Source organism: Bactrocera neohumeralis, chromosome 6 (assembly GCF_024586455.1).
Source record: "Bactrocera neohumeralis isolate Rockhampton chromosome 6, APGP_CSIRO_Bneo_wtdbg2-racon-allhic-juicebox.fasta_v2, whole genome shotgun sequence".
Taxonomy (NCBI): Eukaryota; Metazoa; Arthropoda; class Insecta; order Diptera; family Tephritidae; genus Bactrocera; species Bactrocera neohumeralis.
Genome location: NC_065923.1, coordinates 18,910,766 through 18,931,323, shown reverse-complemented (window position 1 = coordinate 18,931,323; position 20,558 = coordinate 18,910,766). Strand labels below are relative to the sequence as shown.

The window sequence follows — 20,558 nt, the reverse complement described above, 5'->3', positions numbered from 1 at the left end:
AGCTAGTTTTGGTCGTTTGCGATGATACCAAATAGAGTTCCGTTAAGTTAAGTAGTCATTCTGGAGAAAGCAGAACTAGCAGCAGATATGATCGGTGTACCTCTTATAGAAGATGGTGACGGATTGAAAAAATTACACCATAAGAAGTTTTCTTGTCTGAAACCTTGATTAATATCAAACAGCTCAGAGAGGTTTTTCCCGATCCTGATGAAGCTTTTGGTGTAGCTCAACGTCAGTTTACATAGCCGTATTAGCTTTGCGGAATACTAAGTTCAGACACACCTTTTCGTGCTGTCAAAGGCGGCTTAAAAATCGGTGAAGAGGTGGTGTGTGTCGATCCGGGTATTTTCCAAAACTTGGCGCATGGTCAAAATCTAGTCAGATGTTGATTTTCCAGGCCTAAAGTCACACTGACAAGGTCCAATCAGTCTGTTGCCGGTGGGCTTTAATCCTTCACACAATACTCTCGATAGAGAACCATGTACGTATGGTGTTGAGGAGGCTCATCCCTAGGTAGTTGGGGCAGATTGTCTTCCTTTTTGTGGATTGGGCAGAGTATACTTAAATTCCAATCATCAGGCATGCTTTCGTCCGACCATATTTTCCAAAAAAGCTGATGCATGCACCTTGTCACTTCTTCGCCGCAGATCGTCATCCTCATTATTTATATATATTTAACCTTATATCTATCTCGTTTTAAGTGATACCTTCAGCTGTTAGGTGAATAAAAACTATTGCATTGTGTAGCAACTTGTTGCAAGAGTATAAAAAAGCTGGATACCCTATTTCGGAGGTCGTCTTGGAAATCGGCTATGGAATGAAAGGAAACCAAAATTATAGAATACAAAGAAGTGATTGTTTTTACAAGATAACCTTAGTGATAAAGTTTTAGAAATCGTATATAAAAAACAATATTGTTAGATGTGTTTGACTTTATATTATTCAACAAATGAAGAGATTTAGAAATTATAAGCCAAGACGGTCCAGATATGGGTTTTAGAATGAGTATATAAAATACACTATATAAAATTCAGCTAAATAATAAATTTTTTCTCGAATAATCCTTTATCGGTGCCTGTATTCATGAAAGATTTGGGGCAGATTGGTGTGTTGTGTTTTTTTTTTTTGTCTTGAATAATCCATTGTCGTTAACTACAATATGCTTACCAAAGGCCCAATATTGGTGACGCTGATGTTGGTGTCTTTCATAAAACTTGTTTTATATGGTATTAGATAGAGGTTGTCTTTATCTTCAAAATATTATCCTGGGACTCATGTAATATTTTAGTTCCTCACAAATGCAATACTAACATTTCTAAGTTTTATGTAAAGAAAATTAAAACGAAACTTGTTTTTATTTTTTTAATTCACTACATTTTTTATTTATAGCATTTTTCGCATGTAATCACTTAATATTTAACTCAAGTATAAAAAAATATTTATTATAATACAATTTTTTACAATTCTTCCACAGAGAACATGTTTACATAGTTACAGTTTACAGGCATTTCGTATGTATGTATGTTATATTGATAGTTTTTACGGACTTTTCATTGCTTTTCTAGTTGTCGACTCTTTCTGCTTCTACCGCTTGGACTTGTTTCTTACATTTGCGTTCATTTTTTTCATTAAAAATACAACATATACATTTGAGTATTAGTAAGACTGTAAAACTATGAGTGAGTGAGTGAGCAATTGAGTGATTGAGTATAGTAACTGAGGGGAAATGAGTATTTTTCATTTGAAAATGTTTAGTTTCGACGAGTGTTTCATGTAAACGACTGAGAGAGAGAGAGAGAGAGCGAGATAGCGGATGTGGGGAATGAAGATGGCTTGGCGATTAAGAGAGAGAGAGAGAGAGATGTTTTAACTGCGGGGAGGGCATAGAGATCTAAGTAATATTTACAAAATGAAGAGAGGAGCTAAATAATGGCAGTGTACCTAAATGAATGCCTTTAAGAGAAGAGCTGTGACTCAAGTTATGAGTAAATAATTGAAATGTGCTTGAGGTGAAAGCAACTGATTGAGTGTTGTGTTGAAGTAGGTCTGTCGAACTACTATTCGAACACACTGTATCACACCAACAAATGCATTCTGAGTCTCTGCGCTGCAATCCTGCCTCTCATTGTCTCTCCATTCTCCACTGTAGCACACACTCGCAACATTCTCCAACGTTCTCCGCGACTTTCACACCAACTCATTTCAATTATTCCTATATAGGTCGTCATCGTAGCATGGGATTCACATTTTACATAGATATACGTATGTATGTATATTAGTTAATCGTTAATAAATAAATTCTAACGCTTTGCTTGTTTTGTTGCTTTTGTAGTGTGGGATCAGGTCCATTTTGTTATTAGCATATGGGGCAGTGTTAATTATCCTTAGTAATGAGAGACATGAGCGTGCGCATCGTGTGTGGCATAACCGTAAGCGGAGGGAGCAGCATGATGCGCGATCGAAGCCAATGGTACAGCTGGAGCGGCGGCAACGTGATGCGCAACAGCAATTGGTGCGGGAGCGTGAGCAAGTACGGGAGCGGCATGCGCAATGGCAACTGGAGCGGCATGATGGATGGTTGGGGCACTCTTCGAGACGACTGCGTTGAAACCGTTATGGTCATCGGCGGTGTATTCGACAGTGCGCACCGAACCGTCGGGTTCGACGAGCGAGTACGAGCCCTTCACGACATCACCGTCGCGCACTTCGTGCTGTGACTTAACATCGCCGGTATGCGAGTCGGCGACGCCGTAGTTGTAGTGGTACTTGGGGTAGGCCTGGCGGAAGAGAGAAAAATTAAGTTGTGATTATTCAAGTTTTTTGTATATGAAATAGAATTTCATAAAACAAATACAAGGGAAGATAAAAACAATATTCAAAATAAAAAAAATATTCCAAATAAATCTCCTCTCAACTAATAGCGCCCTACTTGCATGGCCCAACGTGGGAAAAATCGCCTACTCGTTATGGCATGTCACTTGCTGGTGTCTCTGCTTATGACTCAACAACGCTGACACCTTTAACGCCACACAAACAATGATTTGCCACAACGGCACTGCCGCTAGCACCCGCGTGCCGATTTCGAACTTGCGAAGGTCAGCGGCGGCGTGTGAATGCAGCCGTCGTATTCTCAGCAACCAAATGCTAAATGCACTTCTGTGTATATGTGTGTGTGTTTGTGCGCTTTATTGCACCTTTGCCTGGGAATTTCACAGTTGCGGGGCGTATACGTAATTTAATGCAGTTGGTTCGGCGTGTTGCTGAGTACGATTTGCATTGCAACATTTGGGTTATTGTTGAACTACATAGATAACATGTTGCAATGACCAATTTGTGTGTGAGTTTTGTTATTTTTTGATTTTAATTTTTTGGTGAGAAGCGAAGTGGCATGAATGGAAAATAAAAATTATAAAAAATCTAATATAATAGAAAAACTTAAAAAAGTGTTAATAAAAAATTTAAGAAATATAGAAAATTAAAACAAAAATGATATAAAATAAAAATTGTAAAAAAATAAAATAATGAACAAATTAAAAAAAAAAAATTAAAATGTATACCAATTAAAAAAGTAATAAAGAATAAAATAAAAAAAAACTAAAGAAAAGTTTAAAAATATAAATTAAAAAAAGTTAAATGAAAACATTTTTAAATTCTATTTTTGCAAAATTATTTTCAGAAGTAAAAATAATATGTTGCTAAGCTCAATCTAAACAAAAGAAGAATAATATTGGAATCTTTGTCATAAAGAGTTGGTATACCATGTTTTTAGTAATTTTTTCTGTAAAAATATTTTTAAAAAGTTATTTTTCACTGTATAACTATGAAAAAAATTTGAAATTTTCTAAAATAAATGTATTTTATAGAAATTAGTCTAAAATGTGGTTATAGTATGTCTGTATTCAATGTCACATAAAAATAAATCTCAAAATTTCATTTAATAAAAGATAAAATAAATAGTGTAAAAATGAATATTTAAGTTCTTTATAAAAAAAAATTTAAAAATTATTAAAAAAAAACATATAGCAGTCAGTTGTTATATTTTGCTTTAAGAATGAGCTGTCAAAAAACTTTTAAAAAATTTGGCAATTCTTCACAAAATTTAGCAATTCTTCAAAAATTTATTTTAATGCTTTAAATAAAAAAAAAATATTTATAAAATTACGTTATTCGTTCAAAAGTGCCAAAAACTCTAGTTAAAAAGTTAACTTAAATTAAAAATGAATTATAAAAAAAATATTTTTAAACTTTTTAAAAGAAAAAATAATGAAAAACTATTATTTTTAATTTTTAAACATTTTTAAATTTAATTAGATTAAAAAAAAATTTAAAAAATTAAAAAAAATTAAAAAAAGTAAAAAAAAAAATATTTTACAAAATTTTTAAAAAAAAAATAATGAAAAAATATTGTTTTTAATTTTTACATATTTTCCTTTTTTATTTTCTATTAATTTTCAGCTACGTTATTAACTACTTTTTGTTTAAAACAGTTTTTTTTTTCAAAGATCTTTTTTGATATTTTTTCTCCTTTCCTCCTTTCTCCTTTTTTCGATTTTTTTATGTATTGAAAAATTTTTTAAATAATGTACACAAGAAAATAATTTAATTCTTAACATTATTTAATATAAAAACAGTCTTTGAAATATTGCTTTTTATATAAAAATTTTTTGGAAAAAATCTAAATTACTTTTAAATTAAATTTAATATAAAGAACACATTTCGTTTTCAATTTTTTAATTCAAACATTTTTTTCCTTATATTTTTTTGAACTAATGAATAAGGCTTATATACTTGTATGTATATATGTATACATATTTTCGTTGCATACACTATAATATCAAATATATGTATATTTTGCATTATGAGAATATCAAAATTTAAAATTTTCTATTTTTTAATTTTATTTGAAAAACAACTCTGGCTATTTTTTTTTATCTAACACAACCTTTTCCAAGTCAAAAACTCAAAAAATATTTTCAATTTAAATTTTCAAATTAAATGCGCTTCAAAACGATCAAATCATCTCAGCTAACCGCTTGACTCTCATATATTTTACAATAACCACAAGAGGCTGTCACAACACAAGCACTTGTTGTTGTATGACTTAAGCGCACACCACTTTGCACACCGACGCCAGCAGATGCAAATGAAAGGTGAGTGCGAAAATATTTAATCTGCACCAAAATTTCAATTTTCACAACCCAAATCAAAATGTGTCATTTGTGTGTGTGTTCGGAGCGTATGTGTGTGAGTGTGCGTGTTGATAGTCGCAGTAGTCATAAGCGCCACTCTTACTCAACACACAGTGCAATAACAATGAACACAAGTGGCGTGCAACTGTCAAAGCTACCAATCGCATTTGTTGTTGTTTTTATTGTTTTTGTTGTTTGTGCAATACCACCGACGAAGCATTGCCAAACGCCGCCAGTGTGTGTATATGTGTGTGCAATTAGGCGGAAAGACCAAGCTCTAAATGTGTTTGCTTTGATTGTCATTTTACGGCTGCTGCTGCTGCTGCAGTTAGAGTATTGTTGTTATTGTTGCTGTGGCTTAGTGTTTATGGTCGTTGGCTGTTGCTACCGTAATTTGCGTGTCAGCGTGTCAGCGCGTTGCCGGCGCCGGTGCGCATATCTGCAACACATAATCTAGAGCAGTGAAGTGCTAGCCGAAATGGCACATCGCTACACAGCAACAACAACAACAGCAGCATTTACAGAAAATCTGATATTTGCTTTTGCTTTGATTTGCAAGCGCTTGCGCGCCATTACGTGCATGCGGTGTTTGCTCTAATTTGCTGTAATTGTTGTTTTTGTTGTTGTTGTTGCTGCTGCTCTTTTATTGCCGCTCGCTTGTTTGGCTTGCTGCAACTGCGTTTTTATGTGCGCCGATTTAATCAGCGCATTGAAGGCGAAATTATGAAAATGCAAATAGGTGAAGCAGCGTTGCCAACCACAAATAATTATTGGTCAATTTGGGAGCGGGCGCCAGCGACGGAAATATACTTTTATATCGGAGACTGCAAGCGCTGCAATTCTTTTTGTTAAATGTTTGTGTGTGTCTTCTAATTATCTTGTGTGTGCTTTTAAAGTACCGTTATTAAATTTGGTTTTTCTTTTGTCACTTGGACGATGCATTTATGCATTGGTTTATATGTGTGTATGCATGTGTGTTGTGACGTCTTATGCAACGAAAATTTGGCGACATTATGCAATTTGACTCGCTAATTTGCACGCTACAAACTGTTTTGGCCCGAAATTTCGTTCGTAAACCGCGTAATAAAAGAACAACTTCATACTAATTTGTTTTGCTTTGAGGTGGCAGGTTTGTTGCTTAAGTCTTTTGTGTTTTAAGGCATTTTTTGAGTATTTCGTAAAAAACGTTTTAAGTCTAAAATAGAAATTCTTGCTTTGCAACATGAAAATCTTCTGATCAAGCCCTTGCCCAATTATTCAAAAAATATAAAAGTAAATAAAAAATTAATAAATATTAAATGTACTATACTATAAAAAATTCCAACAGATAAACAAAAAAAAAAATTTTAATTTAAAGGACAAAAAATATTGAAAATTTTTTAATGAATATTGAAAGGAAGCTATTGCTTCCTTTTTTATTATATTATGAAAAAATTAAAAAAATAGAAAATTAAAAAACTAATAAATATTTTTTTTTTATAATTCTTAAAAGAAAATCTATGGAAAAAATTTATAGTTTTTCATTTTAATAAAATTTTTTTATAATATACATATATGTAATTACTTTTCTGTTTCGTCAATTATCACTTTATGTTCTTAAATGAATTTTAATGAGTTATTTTAAGTTTAAAAAAATTTCTACATCCATCAAACTGAAAAGTTTCTGAGAGTCAGTTGCACAATTTTAAAAAATTTCAAATATAATAATAATCAGCAAAAAGATATATATATTTTTAAAATAGAAAAAATTTACAAAAAAATTAAAAAAAAAATGAATTATTAATACAAAATAATTTTTTTAAGTAATTATTTTAAAGATTCTAGGTTATTTGTAAATAAAAATTATCGACTGTACTTTTCAGGAGCTCTAAAATATATTTTCTATTTGAAAACCAACTAAATAATTTCCAAAAAAAAGTTGACGTCCTTCCCACTCAAACAACTATTTTATTACTATTTACTATTACTTTTCATTTGTTTTAGTTTAAAAAAATATACATTTTTGCAGCTCACTTACATAGTAGTCTAGTCCCTCGTCATGCGCTGGGCCATGGGCAGCCAGAAGCGGGCCAGCGGCATAAATACCGGCACCGTGTCCACCATGCAAAACGCCAGCGGAGGCAGCGCTCAATACAGCCAAGCATACCAAAGACTATAACGAAGCAAGAAAAAAAGTATTGAATGAAAAACAAGATTTTAAAAAACTCAATGAAATTGAATGCAAACAATATTAAAAAAAATAGCTAAAAAAATATTTTTTAAAATTAATTCAATATTAAAACAAAAAAATTTTCAGTGTTAAAATAATATCAGAAATTATTTTTCTAATATTAAAAAAATCTTCTTTAATAATGAAAACTATTTTTATAGTTTTTTTCTATAATAAAAAATGTATGTTACATTTACAAAAAATAACACAGAACACATTTTTCAATCTTAAAACAAAAAAAACTAAAATCATATTTTTCCCTATATTTAAAAAAGAACAATATGTATATAAAATCAATATAAAAAAATTAAAAATAGTCTTCACTATATAGAAATATATTTTCAAATATTAATCAAAAATATGTTTTTAATCTTTCACAATGTTTCAGTATTTTAAAATTTCAATATAAAAAAAATATTTTTCAATATTTCAGTATTTTTGAAAAAAATTTCAATTCTTAAATATATTTTTCAATATTTGAACACTTTTTAATGAGTTTATATATTTCTTTATGAAAGGATATATATTTTTTTTTATTCTTTTGATTATTAAATTAATTTAATTTAAATCTGGCATCCTCCTATTTGCAAGCAAATAGAAAAAAACATTTTTTAATATTTTTAAATATTTCAATTTAACGTTCTATTTTTCAAAATTTAAAATATTTTTAACGATGTTGAATATTTTAATTTGCAAAAAAAATATTTTTTTAAATATTTTTCAATAGTTAAAAATAACGTGCTATTTTTCAAAATTGATACTTCATTTATTGTTGTTATATGTATATTTTTTTAAGGATATTTATTTTGCGTTAGTTTTTTATTCCTTCAAATTTCAAATCTGGCGTCCTGCTACGGTTATTTTGTAAACAAAAAAATATGAACAAATGTAAAAAAATAAAAAAATTAGTAAATTTTAAAAAATATTTTTCAAAAATCAGTTATACCAATATATATTTTAAACTTTAAAAACTATTTTAATTGACGTTATATATATTTTATGAAAGGATATTTATTTAAAAATTTGCGTTTATTTTTATTCCTTCAAAACTAAAATCCGGCATCCTGCAGCCGTTAGTTTGCACATTTTCCAACACTTAACAAATTTTTTTTCAATATTTTAACGTTTTTTTTGCGGCACTCACTTTGAAAAAGGCCATTTTTGTTTGTAGTTTAAGTTTGTTTGGCGGTTAATTTGAATTTGAAAATTTGCTGTTTAGCTCGTGACTTCCCACTTTACTTCGGTCTAAGCGACTTGAAATGCTGTAGTCAACTGATAACTAGAACCAAGAAGGAAGCTGCTTTTATATATTTGACTCCACCCGTTTGCTAGCGAATGGCGAATTAGCTGAATGAGCGAACTGTATTGCTTTTTGAACTTCGCTTGGCGCGGCCGAAAGCGACAGCAGCGACGTCGACGTTGACGGCAGCCACAACGGCTGTTCGTGTATGAAACCGAAACGCGCGGTGTAACTGTGCAACAATTGCGGGCTGTTTATGTTTGATGTGGTTGTTTGTATTGTTTTTGTTGTTGTTTGAATTATTATTGTTGTTTGTATTATTGTTTTTACGGTAGTTGTTGTATTTATTGTTGTTTTTGCTATTTGGTATTGTTGTGTTTATTATTAGCATTGCTTGATTAGTTAGCTCACTAGTTAGTTAGTTGGCCAGCTAGGTAACCGTTTGTTTGCTGGAGACGCGGGACGCCTGCGCATTGAATTTGTTTCGTTTGCTTTCGGTTGCGCTGGGCGATTCATTGTTGAAGGCGTTTGGCTCTATAGAAATTAAGAGTAAACCTCAATGCTTAAGGTCTAGTTGTTGTTGTTATTATTATTGTTTATTTGTGGTTTTAGTGTAACAATCGGCATTAAAAGAGCGGTAAAGCACGGCGTACATGCAGATCTGATATATAAGCATGTATATACACACCCATACACATACATACATACATACATACACACACATATACGCATACGAATCATAATATACAGTTATGTGTTTGTTGTTGTAATTGCGCTGGTGTTTGTTGTCTACTCTGCGTGCAAATGATTTCTTGCATACTGAAATACATTTTGTTGTTGTTGTTCTTGCGCACTGAAATGTCCATTTTGTTGTTGTTGTTGGTTAAACTGATTTTCATAAGCATAATTCCTCTCTCACTTTGTGTGTGTTTGGACTAGTGCTGCTTTCTGCAAGTAAGAATTGCACTCGAATATCGTTTTTGTCTTAGTGTTGTTGTTGTAATTTTTTCATAACAGTGATTGCTGTAAAATTTTCTACTGAGAATTGGCAAGTTCTCGCTTCACCTTTGACTTTCTTCACATTATCACGTTCAATATGAAGTTTATGTGTGTTGGTATATATACCATATGATCAAATTTGTCCCGGACTGACATAAAATACTAACTTCATACGTATTTTAATAAAAAAAATGTTTAATGCTTTCAAGTAGATTATAAAATGCTAGGAACAAATGTTACATTGATGTGGTATATATGTAAATCATGTGATCAAATTTGACCCGGACTGAAAAAAGTACCGAATTTCTACTATTTTAATTAAAAAGTGTTTACTGCTTCAAAGGACGTTGAAAAAATCTAAGAACAAATGCTTCTTTGATATGGTATATATACCATGTGATCAAATTTGACCCGGACTGAAAAAAGTACTAATTTTTAACTTATTTTCATAAAAATATTTTTAATGCCTTCAAGTATGTAGGTCATAAACAGCTAGGAACATATGTTATATTGATTCGATCTGGATCAGTCCGGGTCAATTTTGATCAGATGGTGTACAGACGTAACTCTTCTAATTTGGCTTCTTAAAAGTTACATTCTAAAAATAACTTCAGAAATCGCAAAAAATGCGAGTATAAAACATCTAAAGCATACATACATACATACTATGTATGTAAGTATATATGTATGTACACATGTAACAGATATACATACATACATATATGTATACACATCTGTATATACTCGTATAAGTGTATATGCCTGTCCACCACATTTGATTGAAATATTTATTTATCGTAAAGCCGTGCGACTTTGTGCTTTATGACCATGGTTATCAAAGCTAATTTAACACGGCATTAAAATTAACGATTGGCGTGGCTGCCGCAAACACTTTCGCTTCTCAAGAATACCGCAGTCCGCAGTGAGGTGTGTAGCGGCGTTTCGGCCAATATTTTGGCCATATTCGGGGTTAATTGAGTTTTAAGTTGAATTTATTTATTTCGTTGTTGTTGATCACAAGGCGGGCGGACGGTGCACACCTCAAATAAGATAATAAGACTCGCTTGATTAATTAATATTTATTATAGAATCCAATCGAATTCGATTGCATGGCGTGAGCTTTATGGCAATTACTTTCGATTGAAGTAGACTTTTGTAACATACGAACACTTGGCAAGGAAATAATTGTGAGAGGACTAGATATTAAGCCACAACGATTGGCGGTTGTTAGCGGTTGTTAGAATGTTCTAATATGTTTTTTTAAGTTTTTTAAGTATTTATAATAGCTAGTAATAATTTCATGATCAATTGATAACAATTGGTAGCCAGGTAAGAGTGCAGCACCTTTATTCCAAATTTTAACGCATATTCCCCAACGGCCAATGTTCTCTTATGGGAACTGTAAGTCTGTGTATACTCTTATACATCTTATCTGTTCATCCATCCTGCATTTGGCTGTAGATTTCCATCTATTCTAAGCTTTTTGTTCAAATTATGTGTTGAGCTTCCTCTTGATAGTTTTCAGCGGACACGGTATTATCTCTGCCTCGAATTAATTTAGAGAAGCTCCTGACATAACTAACTTGTCCGATATCGTCCACCGAAAATGTTCCTGTGACAGGGAATCTAAATTGTGGACATCTAGTGAGCTTAAAGCTTTTCTACATTTGTTTATTAAGCTGGAATTGTTCTTTGGTCACGACAAGGTTAGTAATGCCGCCTGTCTATCTGTGTACCTGGTCGCTTACTGCATCCTCCCGTAGTTGTTCAGTAGAACTTCAGGTACCTTCTCTATGCCTAGTACTTCTGCTTGTAAGGTACTAGATTAGTTTGGTAGGCGGGAAGATAGAAAGATAGCAAGAACTCGAAGTCCATTTAGAACTCGTCCGGAAAGGTTGAAGTGGTAACCTCTTCTCCTACTAAACTCATTCTCCATTTACGTCTAGAGAGTTTTCTCACATTGAAGTAACTATCGAAATCCAATTTTTTAATTGTTATATTATTTTTTTTTTTGTAAGGCTGGCAGCTAAACCAGTACTACATATTTAAGAATTGGTTTAATGACGGCCGTATACATCCATATGGCTGTATTCGGTTTTAGGCTGCAGTTCCTGCTGAGTATTCTCTAGCAGTGTAATAAGCCATATAAGTTTTTCTAATACCTTTCTCAATAATAATTTTCTAGTTCAGTTTGGTATCTATCTCGACCCCATTTATTTTGCTGGGGGACAAAGAAATTGTAGTACCAACGCAGGGGCTACTGCTTTCACTTCTCATCCTCATCAGTGCCACCCATTCCTAGAAGCAATGAAAGAGCACCTCCTTAAGAAGTCCCTCTGATTACTCTCTTTACGTTTCATCCACGGAGATGCTGGCATCACTGCAGCATCTTCTGAGTTCGTGTGAAAAATCAAAAAAATATTTACATTTTTTTTTTTTAATTTTACCAAGCATTAAGTGAGTTCAGAAAATAATCGGAGTTTTAAATTTAAAAATTTCGTGGGTTTGGGGAGTCCAACTGTAAAATTTTTTTATAATGTTGTTATGCTATATGTACATACATGGTTCAGAAGTATGGTAAGATTTTTAGCTGTATTCATTCTTACTTTGCTGAAGCAGCCGCTACGGTTAGACTTGTTGTTATGAGCTTGCCGATTATGATTTGTTAAAAGCTCACTACTTGTTCGTGAATTCTTTGCTAAAAACAATACCGTAATGATGTCCTAACTTCCATTTTAGCCAGAAATGGCAAAAGTTTCATTTTTTTCTATTTCCAAAAATAAAGAGAAATTTAAGAGGCCGTCGTTTTACAATATAGATGAAAATCGCTGAAAGTGCTATCCCAAAATTATTGAGCAAAGATTGACACCAGCAAAGAAAATATATATATCATGCTTTACATTTTTTCTTCGTTACGGGCAAACACAAAGCAGGCGCTGAAAAGGTGAATACGTAGTTGTTTTCGTGCTGAGCTGGCGCTAAGTCAGGATTGACTATCAGCAAGATTTTGCTTCGTGCTCTGAATACGGGCCTGTACTGTGAACAATTTGACCGTCTGAAAGAAAGAATAAAGCTTCGGGAGCTTGGTTGGTGACTTCTTATGTGTCCACCTCATAATCCGGACTTTTGTGCATGTTACTATTAATGCTGAATGAGTTTGCTGAGGGAAAATTCGGTTCCTGAGAAGTTAATGAAAATGGATTGTTCAAGTTTGTTTTTTGCAAATATGGACGAGAGATGAATATATTTTCAAAACGGCAATAAAATTTCGAACGAACAGTGCATATTTGGCTTAAATACGATCATTCTAATGTAAAACCATAGCGTATTCCTGACTTAGTCAAACTTAATAAAAAAAATACACACGTCATTTGACTTAATTTAGAACTTTTAAGAACCTCCATACATCAAAAAACCATCAAAACATCCGCCATGATTGGCAGGGGAAACTCAGCAATGGCTTAAACAATAGCCTCATGAATTTATTAACAATTAATTATTATTAACATTATGAAGTACTTTAAAGCCATCAATCATATTTACAAACAAATTACTGAATAAGTAGTTACTTTAAATACAATCAATTACAGAAAGGTGTAACAAATGGAGCTGTTATACGTTGAATGAACTGAGCCAACGTGCATTCTTACGAATTTCCCGCATTCTTGATATACTTATTATTTCTCTAACGTTTCGTCAAACGTTGTACACACTTTTGTTGTTACAACAACGTGCAACGTACGAGTAAGTGGGCTAGTAGAGGAGCACTCGTTCGGTTGCATATCTTTCAAGGTTATCACGATTGAGTGAACCGTTCGAATTCGTTGCAGTAATCGCGTAAGCGAACGAGAGTGAAAAATTATAAAAGCGAAATCAACCGCAATACGTCCAAATACCAGCCTACTGGGTGAACAATGCCGGTAATCAGCGGACGCAATGCATTGCGGCAAGTGTATTGCTATGTAATCATACACGAGCACACACACATGCGCACACATGTGTGCATGCATGTAAGTGGGGTGCGCATGGCAAAAAGTTCAACATGAATCAGAGCACGATGCGATTGCGCCGACGCAGCCGACGTTGTGACGCAAATTATTTACACACACGAACGCACAGTGGGGTTAGTGAAAACGGCGCAATAGAATGTAATGTAATGGCAGAACATTTGTGAGCGTTATATATTTACATTAGAATATACTTTTTTAATAATTTAAAATACTTGGAAAATGTTAAACAAAATAATTTAAGATATTAGATATTAAATTTAATTTAGACCAACTCTTTCTAAGCAAACAAATTCCACTGTGCGTTGGCATGATACTTATCGAAAATTATCGTGGCAAAGCGTGGGCATGATTGGTTGGATAAACAACTTGAAAGAACATGTGTTAATCCCCGATTGGGTTTATAAATTAAATCTTATCCGGATACTGCTAAATCCGGGCAACCAGCTGGCCGGCCGCCGGCATGTAAATGAATGGTTAATATTTTTATAAACTGTAGCAATTTTTTAATTGCTGAGTAATCGTTACAACAAAAATTATCATTTGAGTTGCCCCTTCAATGCTTCAGTTGTATGTGTGTGTATTTTCCCACCGGCTATGACTTAGCTAATACGAGTAAGCCGATATTTATAGAATCGCAAGACTTGGTCGTAATGCTTTGCGGCCTACTGAAAGCAACTGATTTTAATTACACCTCCACTTTAATTTCTATCAAAAAAGCAAATTGAGACTATCGACGAGAAAACTGTCTATAGAAAACTGAGTTGCAGATTATTTCAATTATTAACCTTTATAAAAGTACATTCGACACATAATGCGTACAACTCGGTTTCTTTTGTATGGCCACCACGGGCACGTAGGCAGAAGTCCAAACGCTGAATCCAATTTTCGACGGTTTTCAAGCATAAACGGGCTGATATTGCTGCAGTTTCACGTTCGATTCTCGTAAGAAGTTTATCAATCATCGCTGGTTTGTTGGCATAGACCATAGACTTGACGTAGACCCGCCAGAAATAGTCATACGGGGTCAAATCGCACGACGGAGGCGGCCAATTGACTGGACTTTTTCGTGAGATAACACGTTCACCAAACTTGGTTTCAATAAATCGAATGTGACACTCGCTGTGTGGCTTGTGGCGCCATCCTTTTGGAACCACATATTGTTCTAGTCCATATCATCCAATTCGAGTCAAAAGTATTCGGTTATCATTGATCGAAAACGATTCAGATTCACTGCAACGTGCTGGTTTTGATCATCACGAAAAAAGCACGGCCCAAAGACGCCGCCGGCCCATAAGCCCCAACAAAGCATAATATTTTCGCGATGCAATAACGCATATTTTGCTTATTGGCCAAGCCATTCAGCAAGTAATGAGCCTCAACGCTGAAGATGATTTTTCGATGAAAATCTGGATCATTCTCAAGTTGTTGCTCAATCCAATTCACGAACATATGACGATTCTGGTGGTCAAGCGGCATTAGTTCTTGCATCAATTTGATCTTTTAAGGTTGTAGGCCAAGATCTTTTCGTAAAATTAGCCACAATGCCGTCACAGAGAACACTTGAGAAGGACGTGTGAGAGACAGATTTGGGTCTTCCTCAATTGATGCGCTGGCGGCAGCAATATTCTCGACATTAGGAACACTTATCTGTCTCACTGTCACGGGAACATTTTGTACTGCGCCTTTGGATTCAAAATTTTCCACTAAAATATCAATTGTTGATCTGAAGGACGATTATGATGTTAAAACGTAGAAATTCGGTAGTAAATTTTAACAATTTCGACTCGTTGTTGTATCGAAAATGATATGGCGTCGGAAAAAATATGGCATCGTTTGCTACCCCTTTCGGTCTACTTCAGTAGCGTCCTTTTTGAAAAACCCATTACAAGAGCAGATACTTGGTAAACCATCATATGAGTCAATTAAAACTGGATTAAAAAAGCAAAAAATATATAAACTATACCACCATAACTACACTTTTCATATGTTTATGTTTAATTACTCATTCATCATTCATAAATCCTATTCGAGTATTCTACACATTTTCCTCAAATGGATTTACACAGTGACCTGCAAACCCACCTTTCACTTCATTCATTTTAAAAAAAAATGTGCTATATTTCCGTTCAGTCAATCCAATATTTCAACTGTCACTGAACATTAATTAAATATTTTCTTTTCAATGCTGTTTTTATTGGAAAATATGTGATTCAAAACGTAGGGCGAGTTTACGAGGTATGGATATTCAGTAGCGAAACTAAAGGTCTTTACAGATGAATTAAATATATATGTAAAGAAGCGAGCATGGAATATGAAGCAAAAACTCTGACTTATTGCTTTAATAATCCATTGAAATGTTAATAAAAAATTTAATAAATCTCTCTGCCCTGACACCATTCGCAAAATTAGAAAAAATGGTTTTATGGTCAAGTCGGCAGCCAATAATATAATGCATAATGCTTTCGCGTAAGAGCACCTAAACAAGCCCCGGAAGTTTTGACAGAAGGATATTTTTTCCTATGAACAGAAGTTTTGCAACTTTGGAATCAAGATATTAAGATTTTACCGCAAAAAGATGAGTAAGGCGCTCGATAAAAAAATCTTAATGCATACTGAAGCACGGTGTTGACGAAGTAATGATATGGGGGTACATGGCTAGTAATGGTATGGCTCGAATGGTAGTTGCAGAGTCCATCATGGACACATATGCATACATTAATGTCTTCAAAAGAAATTTTGAAACAAAGAGCGGTTGGATTTGGTCTGGGAAGTGACTACTTTTTTCTATAGGATAATGACCCGAAGTATATAGTTGACGTAGTTAAGCTTTGATTACTCTACAACGTTCCAAAGCAGCTTTAAATATCATCAGAATCACTAGATTTGAATCCTACATAACACATATGGGATTCACTGGAACGTAAAATCCTTGAACGGATAATTACTTCAAAGCATATGCTCAGGGACATACTGCACGAGGAAGGGTCTTATATCCCTTCGAAAAATATCTCTAAACTTGTCTATTTCATGTCAAAACCCCCAGCGGAAGTTTTAAAACGTTGGGTATATCCGACTTTCTATTAAATTTAAGAAGAATGCGATAGAAGCGTAACTTTTTTCGAATATGTTCTGAATACCAAACCTCTCGCTAATAAATTTTTTCTACGTACGCATGTTTTGCTTTGTTTATGTGTTTACTTCGGCGATTTAATCACTTTAATCTTCATTAAACTACAAATTTAATATCCCTTAATGAATATCAAATAAATTGGTTTTTATAAAAAGTATACCAATTATTATATAGAGTTGCTAGAAAATATAGATATTTCAGAATAGTATTTAGATATATCCGAGGCTGTTTTTAACTGTTCATTGGGGCGTTTTTTACGTGGCGAGTCTCAAACCCAGCGCACAACCCTGAGAAGGGGATGTTTCGCCTTCTCACTTTAGCTCGCCTTCAAACGGATGTTTTCTGGCTACCCAGTGGATACTTGATCAAAGCCCGGACGTCGTGAGCTGCTTGTGCCATATGTAAAACAATCGTTTCTAGCTACTCTAAAGTGAATGGCGATCAGAGAACTTTCCTCACTTGCGAGAACTTCTGCACATGACTTCATCCTCCTGAAAAATGTTATAGCTACGACCCATTGAAAAAGGTAAAACCGAGTGATATAATCTACATATGTACATATGTATATACATGTATAAGAAAGTTGTGTTAGTTACACCATTTATAACTCAAGAACGGCTGCACCGATTTGACTGAAAATTGGTGGGAAGGTAGCTTAGAACCAGGGTAAGGACATAGGATATCTTTTATCTCTTTATGGCGAAATTTAAAACAACTCATTAATACAAAAAATATATTTGAAATAATAAGCATTCGTTCAAAATTTATGTTTGTAGGAATCATTTGAATATATGCGTACAATTTTAAACAGATTCTATCCAGTATTATACCACGTCCATCCCAAAAGACTGATGTCATGACCTTTCCAGCCGACTTTTTCGTCGTTCCACGCCTGAGGACCGGCTCATCATGTGCAGTCCACTAGAAAAAATGTCGATTGGACTCCAGTGGGAAATGATGTAGCCATGTTTCTATTGTCACACACTGCCGCAAAAATTTGGTTTTATCCCGATTAAAGAGCACTCAAACATGTCTCAGAATCAGCTATGTGTTGTTTTTGTTGGATTATGAACTTGCGAAGCACCTACTTTGCACAGGGCTTTCGCATCTTTAGGGCGTCATTCTCCTCGGTGCTCATTTCGCCTGTTTCCAGCTCAGCAAATATCTTTTCAACGATGGATTTCCCTGTGCCCAAATTCAACAATATATTCCCCCAAAAAGCATACGAAATGCTTTATGATCCATTTTTTTGTAAACTAACACAAGTTGCTAAAACGCTATATCTCATTAACTAATAGTTATAATCCAACTAATAGCAATCATATAGATGGTAGTAGTAGTATTGTCTATGTATCAGCCACAGTGAAGCGTGGACGGGTCCTCTAGTGTAAAATTAAAAACGATGAAGAAATATAAGAACATTAATCAATAATTCTGTCGGAATACAATTTATAACTTCAATACGGTGCTGCAGTGTAATCAGCCATAGTTCGAATTGTAGGGAAGCCATGAATGAAGCTAAGTTATGTATTCGAATACTACTTGTAGGTTTTAATCAGATTAGACGCAGGTTATAACCATGCCAATTTCCTTTATAAAGCCAGTTAGAATTATATTTTCAAATTTCACCTTGTTATATATAACTAATTATACAAGTATAAATTGTTATTGAAAAAAATACTGTAAGGTAAATGGAATCCAACAAAAAAAAAATAAAAAATAATCTCAAATTGGTATTTAGCTACACATACGTAATAAATGGTTAATTTGTTTAATTTTTCTCCATGAAAATTTTTAACAATTTTCTATTTTCATCTCTTACTTAATTGCCTTACTGCTTAGCGACACCTCGTGTATATGTATGTATAGTACATATTAGACATACATATAAATATGTAGGTATTATCTATCATGTCGCATGCATATCTGCAAAAATTAATAATTCCATTTCATGATTTGCTTAACACAAAGTTGCGCACTCAAATTATATATGTATGCATGCAAATATGATTATGATTTGAAGTCTCATATATTTTATGAATGTATGTATCTACACTTATGACTAGTTAGTTTGCTATATGGAGTAAGTGCGCCATTTCATATGATAACAGCTTGAACGCAGCTGGCAGGCCCCCTAACCAATTGATGGGGTGCTGGAGTAGGCAAACAAATACACACATATATTTAATACATATATCCAAATATAGCTTCATATACCCAAATATATTTTCATATGAATGTACATATGTATATTTATCCAACAACCAGCCAAGTCAAAATGCCAGCTGCTCTCATTTATAAGCGAAATTGGCCGAAATTAGTGAGTGGCAAATTTAATTGTAACAACGACGTGCGGTTGTACACATTCATCTTAACGGTCCCGATATTTGAATATGCTGGAACAGCGCCAAATGGAGTTTGTGGATGCAGTCCGTGCAAGGAGTCTTGTTAAGTGCGCCGCCGTGTGCAGTTGTTTTTGGGCAATGTGTTGGAATGGCTGTTGCTATGCCTGACTCCAGCTGCTACACACACATATCTAAGTGTATATGCGCACAAATATACTACCATATATTGGTGGTGCGAGCCGAAACCCATTATAAAATGCAAACGCTGCGACTGCTGTCACTAAAAATTACTTAAAATCTATTACTATTAATTAACGGACGGCGAAATTAACAAATTGGAGCAACAAAGTCTATGCAAAGTGTACAATTATACTCCAATATATGCATTTTATAATAGCTTTCGGCTTGGACCACCATTACGTGCTTGTATATGTATGTATAAATGTATGTGTGTGTGTTTGTTAGTGAAGAGATATGCTTGAAATGTTAATTATTGTGTTTCGAGCGCAAAATATTTTCGCTGTTTTTATTTTTGTTGTCGCTGCATTGTTAGCAATTATCGGCGTTAGCGCCTGATATTTGTTGTTTTTGATTTCTTTTGAATAGTTTTTGGCACTTGTCAATCTGAATCTGTTGAATTGGTGGCAGCTTGCTGTGACGCTTAAGAGTTCGATAAAATCGCAATTTCGAAAATTGCTTGAATACTACACATGCACACTAACGAAGATTTAGGTGTATGGTGGTTGTTTTTATTGGTTAATGGAATGTCGTAGTTTAGTGTTTTGAAATCACAGTTGACGAATAGAAATTGAAAAATTTGCCGCACAATTTTTCATTGTTGTTTTTTTTTATTATATTTGAGAAACAGAAAGAGAAAGTATGCAATGATATTTTCGTCAACTTTATTTTAGACTAACATATTTGATTTACATATATTTGGTAGTCGAAAAAGTCTTTTCGCATTTCTAAGAAAACTTGAACTTATTTTTTTATATTTATTCTAATAAATAAATAAGCGAATATCTACCATTTTGGTCGATCACTTTTTGTCATTTTTCCGCTACAGACATTATTCCACCAGTGTATAACTTTCATCAGAGTAAATCGAAGTTTCGAAATTTCCAAAACGGAAGCGAGCGAACCATTGTTGTGCTACACCAACTCTTACAGCATCGTCACCGTAAACTTCACAAATTTTATTGGTGACATGGGTGACATTCTTCCAATTTTTTTTTACAAAAATTTCAAAGTATAGCGAATATCTTTATTATTTCTACACATTTTTGAACAGCTGTCACTATTTTTCAACTTCCTCGAATTTGATTTTTATATTAAATGAAGCTTAAACTCTCATCTTTCCAACACTATATGGCATGACACAATACGAAAATACTTTTTCGACTACCCAATATATTCCATAACTATGGACAATATCA

At 33.6% G+C, this 20,558-nt stretch overlaps 2 protein-coding genes across 2 annotated transcripts in view; both read right to left on the bottom strand.

Moving 5' to 3' along the window:
• Positions 1–20,558, bottom strand: part of LOC126760985 (heat shock protein 23-like) — a 450,653-nt gene that overhangs the window by 218,012 nt on the left and 212,083 nt on the right. The gene's annotated exons all lie outside the window — the stretch shown is intronic.
• Positions 1,525–8,692, bottom strand: LOC126760983 (cuticle protein 7). The gene is made up of 3 exons (XM_050476836.1): positions 8,543–8,692; positions 7,207–7,341; positions 1,525–2,777 (listed from the first exon to the last, which is right to left on the bottom strand). Exons 1-3 carry the CDS (start codon positions 8,555–8,557, stop codon positions 2,385–2,387), a joined length of 543 nt encoding a protein of 180 aa, XP_050332793.1. The 5' UTR covers positions 8,558–8,692; the 3' UTR covers positions 1,525–2,384.